Raw genomic sequence first — 6,403 nt, forward strand, 5'->3', positions numbered from 1 at the left:
GTCCTTGAGGAAGGTGGCTGATGGTTCCACAGGTGTCTCACTATAGTTCTGATACCCACAGGCTTTGTGAGGTTTTTTTGGTGCTGCAGACTTTGACCAAGTCAGACACATCTTCTCTGTCTCTCCAGCCCCCAACAGTCCCATTTCAGTGATAAGCTCTCCCCCTTTCCTCTGATTTCATCAACCCATTATCTTAATCTTTGCACAGTAAAAAATGCCAACCAAAGTAGGAACGTGGCTCAAGGTCAGCTCACACTTTTACTGCCTCAGTGAATCTTGTCTGCATGCATCACCCCCCAGTGGATAACAGTGATCAGAAAGATGCACAGCACACATATGAGCCCTCACCTTCTGCTTTGTCATGTCCAGGAGACCCACCGAGTAGCGGTCGCAGTTCAGGTACGCCCTCACTGTGTAAAAAGCCTTGTGGAACTGCCTCTCAATGTCCGTCAGCTCCTCGAAAACCTTATTAGCTGACCACAACAGCACCTGCAGGATGGAAACAAAATGTGAGCACAGCCAGATGGGCTTCCCAAATGTTGGGGTACAGCTCCTGAAAAGGGCAGGAAACCTACACTGCTTGTTCACACCGGAATTACTAGGGAGAAAGGGTCAGGTCATCATAGTGTTATGTAGGAGTCAAATGTTACCAATACAGTACAAAAAATGGAGTAGTGTCAGGCAAAGAGCTGTCTCCACGTAAATTTTATATCCATTAGTAAAATGCTGCAGCCAAAACCAGTTAACACCAAAAGCATTACAAATTCCAGAGGCTGATGTTTGAAATATCTGAATTAACACTTTTCTCAAAGTGTTTGAGCAGCTGTTTTGTGTGTGCATCAGCCTACTATCCTTTTCCCCATCTTCTGGTACATTCTACAGATGTACCTTTAAGAAAGCTGCTGCTATTAGGCTCTTTCATTTGGAAAAACAGAGGTTACACAAATACTGCTCTGAAATGGTAAGGAAGTCATCTACACTCTTGCTTAGCTTCGTTAATGCATGTGTGCCTGTACCAAGGTGTGTGTCTGGCTTTCTGAGCCCAGGAGATACAAGGAGCTGTGCTTCTGAGGCACTGAGAGCTGCAACCTGGAGCAGACTGTATCTGTGCTTTGAACTAGAAATATTGTTACACGACCACAACCAGAAAAGTGTGTCTCACCTCTTCACTGGGCACTGTACATGTTTTTGAGCAATTCTGAGCTGCACTGGTCTCTGTTTCTAATCCATAAACTGGGAGAACTCTGCCATTTTTATGAGGTCTGAGTTGCTCAGTGTCAGCATCCCTCAAATAGGATAATGGTGTTGTCATACAAACCATTACACAAAAATGAGCTGCAGTTTAGCTTTTTGGCATTTTACAGCTTGCAATAAGTGCTGAAAACCACAAGCCCAGTGAGGACTGAGAGAAACAGCTAAAAATATCCAAGTCAAGGAATGATGTAAGAAGTTGATAAAAATGTATTATAAAGTCTTCTAATAACACTTTTACACATCATGTGACCACAAGCACTGACCTGTCTTTGCACAAGCCATTTCAGCCACAGTGTCACCCAGTCTATTGCTGTAACAATATTAAAATCCTAGAACACTTCTGAGAATGTCATTTTCTCACTGTGCACTTCAGTACTTTGAATTCTAACACAATGAACTATAATAACTTCCACACAGCCCTTAAGACCAGAGGTTTGACTATTAGTTGAGCTATTGGCAGAACTAGAGCAGTGTGTCCTGCACCTCATCCTTGCTTTCCTCCCTTTGTGTGAGACCTGCTCAGACAGCAGTAATGTATGAGCACAGCACTCCTGGGTTCAGGAATTCATCAGGCCTTCCACCTTACAGGTCTCCACTTTGTCTTCTAGCCCCTTTCTTACCCTGACTAGTCCTACTGCTAAGCTCTCAAAAGGAATGAACCTTTACTGTTTCTACTTTGGTTAATTAATAATATTGCTGGTGTCTGTATCACTGGACCATCATTCATGTTTTTGATAAACAATGAAATTAGGCAAAGTGTAATATTTTAATTAGAAACTGTAAGTGCTGTCCCAAAGCTTCAGAATAAACATTAATTCTGCAACAATTTCACTAAGATAGGCAATTATTCTCCATGGCAGTCCTCTTGTAGAACACAGTGTGGCTGCCATGAAGCACAGATGCAATTCCATGTCCTCTTGAGTGACAGCTATTTCCTGCTCCACAAAGTGATTGCAAGGATTGACATCCATCCCAGTACACCTGAAAGTCCTACTGTAACCCAGCTAATGGAAAAGAATGGTGCCTGAATTTCAATCCAGAATGCCATAAACTCCTAATACATAATCTATTCCACTGATGGAGGCCAACACAACATGCATATGACAACAATTTTACTGGTTCTAAGAGGAAATTCAATAGCACTTTTTAATGAGCAGATGGGGGAAATGCCGCGTTCTTAAGTGTTTCAGAAAATCTCTTGGTGCTGCTGTCTGAAATGATGAAATGATTCAAGAGTGGTTCGCAGCCTCAAGTCAACAAAACATCTAGAGGTCAGTCCTGCTAAAACTGCTGCTGCTGCCTCAAGTCCCACAGTTTTGCCAAAAACAGAAAAAGAGAGAGTAACGAAGGACTCTGGGAAAGAAGCAGTATCTGAAGGCAGTTGAGGGCACCTCTCTCTTCTTACTCTTCAGGAACAAATATCTGAAGAAGATCAGATTCATCCTTTAAATCAGAATAACTGAGATAGCCAATCTGCATTTTTGCTCTTACCTGGCCTCTTCGAGTCTCACAGTTGTGAAGATAACTCAAATGATAAATTTTCAAGTTCAAGGATGCAAAATTCAGATACTTCAGAAAAAGCTGAAAAGGCAAATTATGAGATTGAATTGAATGCAGTAGCAAATTCATGTGTACTGTATCTCAGAACACAGCCTTACAAGCATCAAGATAATTTCCCAGGATAAATGCTTTGCTTTGCACTGCCATGAAATGAGGCTTATCCCGCTGTATCTTCCCTGAAACATCTGAGATAAGCATCCTCATTATAAGCCTCTTCTGTGAGAGTGTGAGTGCTCTTCAGGGAAACTCACACCAGTGGAGGGTCACTAAAGCAGGCACCACCAGCATAAAAGAATCTCTGTTACACAACAGAAGTAGCAGCTCTTTGTAAGGACTCAGCTACTGACCACTTACTGTTTCATCAGAGCTGGTGAAGTGTGGGCCATTCAGCTTATTTATAGCCACAATGACAGCAACCAAATCTTTGCCATTCAGGATGGGTGTCGCAAGGATGTTTTTTGTAGTGTAGTCGGTGAGCTCATCAACAAACGGGCTGAACTGGGCACACTGTTTAATACAGAATTTACAAATAAGCATTTTTCACAACATGTCTTGAAACCAAGCCCAAGCATAGCCCCTTAAAGTAAGCTGCTAAAGAAATTTTTGCTTAAAAACTACCGAGCAAAAGAAATGAGTTAGCAGAAAATTGGACCATGAACCTAATTCAAGAGCAGAAGGGGTGGCTTTTGACTATAACACATGCACTTTTAACTTTCTGTGAAGATCTTGCCAGTCATAACCTTTACCACATCAAACTCTGTCAGGACAAGGGGCTATTTTCAGATCAATGACATTCTTCATGGTACTTTCTTCATCCTTTCCTCTGACTTTTTGTTAGCACTGCAGAGTGGGTAGCACTGCATAGCCACAGGATATAAACCAGTGCAGTCACTCATTTTATTTCTGCTTTTACAGTGAAGCTTGTTGTCAGCCTGGACCATTTACGCCTAGTTTCTCTTGAAAAGCAGAGAAAGGACAGTTCAGGGAAAGCAGATGGCCAATCACTTCACCTGCACAGGGCCATATTGATCCCATCATCACCTGCCACAGGGGAGTGCAGGTATGGTCTTGCTGACTAAAGATATTCTCCCTGCTCAGGTGATTAAATTGTCATCTCTAAGTCATTCTGTTTGGGTTAGAAAAAGCCACACAACTCAGATCATATTCAGAAGGTTGCACCAGAAAGAATGATCACTCCCTGATGAATCTTCTCCCCATAGCTTCTGCATAGCTCCCCCTTTTCTGCCAAATGGGGTAGACCAAGATTTTAGTCTCTGAGTCTTCTTCAAAGGAATTGTATTATGGCAATGCCTAAAAGCACTAGAGCTGGACTTCAGCATTTAGCTCACAGATCTGAAATCCTCCCCTGTATTTGGAGAAACATCCAAAAACAAAAAACTTTAAAATTTAAGTTACATTCTGATGCTTCCTTCAACACCAACAATATGCCCAGCAATAAAAAACCCAAACAAACCAGGTTGCAGGACCAAAAGAGTGTCTCAGTGTGTTCTGTGGAAGACAAGGAAAGTTTTCCTGAAGGCTTAGGATATGCCTGAAGTGAGCAACAAATGAAGGGATAAACAGATGGTCTCTTTGTAACTAGCAAACAATAGATGGAGTAATCCCAAATGCTATATTTGGGTCACATGGATTTTAGTTTTATACCTATGATTAGAACAAGCAGATTGTTATCCCTGCCATGCAGGTTTACAAGACTGAACCAGAAGTATTGGGAGTAAATACTGTCATGAAGGCTTGAACATAAAACATTAAAATACCTCAGATCCCTCGTGATATTGCAATTTTTGCTGAAAGAGTTTTTTAGTCTAAGATTGTCTCTTGCTACTTCTGATGAAGATCACCGTGCACAGGCTGCAGTTAATGTACCTGCTCTGGGGTCCACTCCCTCTGTTTGATGATAATGTCTCTAAATGCCCCTAGCTAAAGCTTCATCACAGCAAACATTTTCAAAGCCTTCCGAGCCCTTTTTGGACTCAATGTAAAGAATTTCTATGTCTTTGCCACTTGCTCATAGAATGTAAGATTGTGTGGAAGATTCCATGCACATTCAGTGCAGATCTGACTACTCCACTCAGCCTGACTAGACATGATTTTTTTTATTAGACAGTCAAGGTGTAGCAATGCTTTGTTTGCAGGCATTGAGACCTAGTATAATCAATGTGCTTAGTTTCACCTCACCATGAAAATGAAATTGGAAGGAACTTTCAGACTTGCCACTTGTGTCCAGTACACAGCTACTACAGCACAAGAGCTTTGACCAAGCACTGTGGTGTGCTGTTGCCTCTAGACCCCTGTGAGCCTCTCCTCTACCCAGATGATAAAAAAATGGCACACATACCTCACGGACATCCTTGATGTTCATGGTTTTCTTGGTCTGAGCAACATGGCCCACGATGCCTATGTCCAGCGGATAGACAATCTCGCAGTCTGGGGAGACCAGGCATTCCTCCAGAGTACTTCCCTCCTGGATGTTGAAAAGCCTTGTTGCCAGTTCAGGAGTGCCATTTCTCTGCCTGTACATGAAGAGACTGCAGCGGTCAGCATGGATAAGGGACCTGATTCTTCTCAAGGTCTTGAAAACAACTTTCTCCATGTTGATGCTTTCTTGCATGTCTTGGATCAACTCGAAAAGTATTTCACTCTCATTGTTATCCCAGGACTCAGTTTTTAGTTTCTTCTCAAAATACTGCTTGGCAAAAGCAGGGTTGCCATCAAGAAACTTCTCCACGTCGTCTTCACTAATGCTCATTGTGAATGCCCTGGATCTTGTGGGTAAGTAGTAGTCCAGAGATGTGTAGGCAGTAGCCTAATTTCTCATGTGTCTCTTAAGTTTTTGTAATAGAAGGTGCTGCTTCTTGATTAACCAAGTTTGAGGTACCCCTGCAAAGAGAGCTTGTCATCAGGAAGATGTATTCCTTTATAATGCTGAAGATGAGTCTGTGGGAGGACAGATCTTCTCAACCAAAGAGATTAGATGACCTCTACAAGAGCTTTGGGTCAACTTTCCTCTTCTTAATCTACCGTAAACAAAAACTGAGTACTCACAATGTCTAGAAACACTCTCTCTTGATAAACAGAACACTTACTGAAACAATTCTATTGAGGCAGCAGCAACAGGGAAGGAGTGTATCTCCTAATATTGAAATAAGCTCTTTAAAGTCTAATTAAATATATACTGCTTGGGCCTAATCCTTGGCTAACAAGGTGACCATCTTATTATTTCTACTCTCCCAGCTCCCAGCAGCAGTAGGAAGTGCATTCTTCACAAAAGAACTTGGTGGCCAAAATAAAAACAGTGAGGTAAGGCTGCTCTTTTAGGACTCTCTCTACTATTACATGGCTCTGTAGCAGCTCCTGTAAGGGTTACTCTCTAAGGGAAGCACCAATCCTGAATGCTTTAGTCCAGGGTTTGAACTGAATTGGCAAGGTCTGTGGTCTTTGTTTCTTGTAAGAGCCAGAACCATGCCTCTTAGTGGCATCCATATAGGAAGGAATCTGGAGAGCTTCTGCTTGGGATTGCTGAATTGAAGCACTCTGAGGGAATGTGGGAAACCCTGAAGACAAAATC

General features: G+C 42.2%; 1 protein-coding gene across 2 annotated transcripts in view; it reads right to left on the minus strand.

The window, feature by feature from the left end:
• The window catches only part of PDE6B (phosphodiesterase 6B), a 31,694-nt gene that overhangs the window by 15,038 nt on the left and 10,253 nt on the right, over positions 1 to 6,403 (minus strand). The window contains exons 2-5 of one of the 2 annotated variants that reach the window (XM_079331226.1): positions 5,174 to 5,348; positions 3,169 to 3,321; positions 2,746 to 2,835; positions 349 to 489 (exon numbers count right to left, since the gene is read on the minus strand). In XM_079331226.1, the coding sequence (XP_079187352.1) occupies positions 349 to 489; positions 2,746 to 2,835; positions 3,169 to 3,321; positions 5,174 to 5,348 (559 nt within the window). Of the gene's footprint in view, positions 1 to 348; positions 490 to 2,745; positions 2,836 to 3,168; positions 3,322 to 5,173; positions 6,390 to 6,403 lie in introns of both variants that reach the window. The other variant, XM_079331224.1, reaches the window with a different exon arrangement.

Source organism: Erithacus rubecula, assembly GCF_903797595.1.
Source record: "Erithacus rubecula genome assembly, contig: SUPER_Z_unloc_2, whole genome shotgun sequence".
In the NCBI taxonomy this organism is placed as follows: Eukaryota; Metazoa; Chordata; class Aves; order Passeriformes; family Muscicapidae; genus Erithacus; species Erithacus rubecula.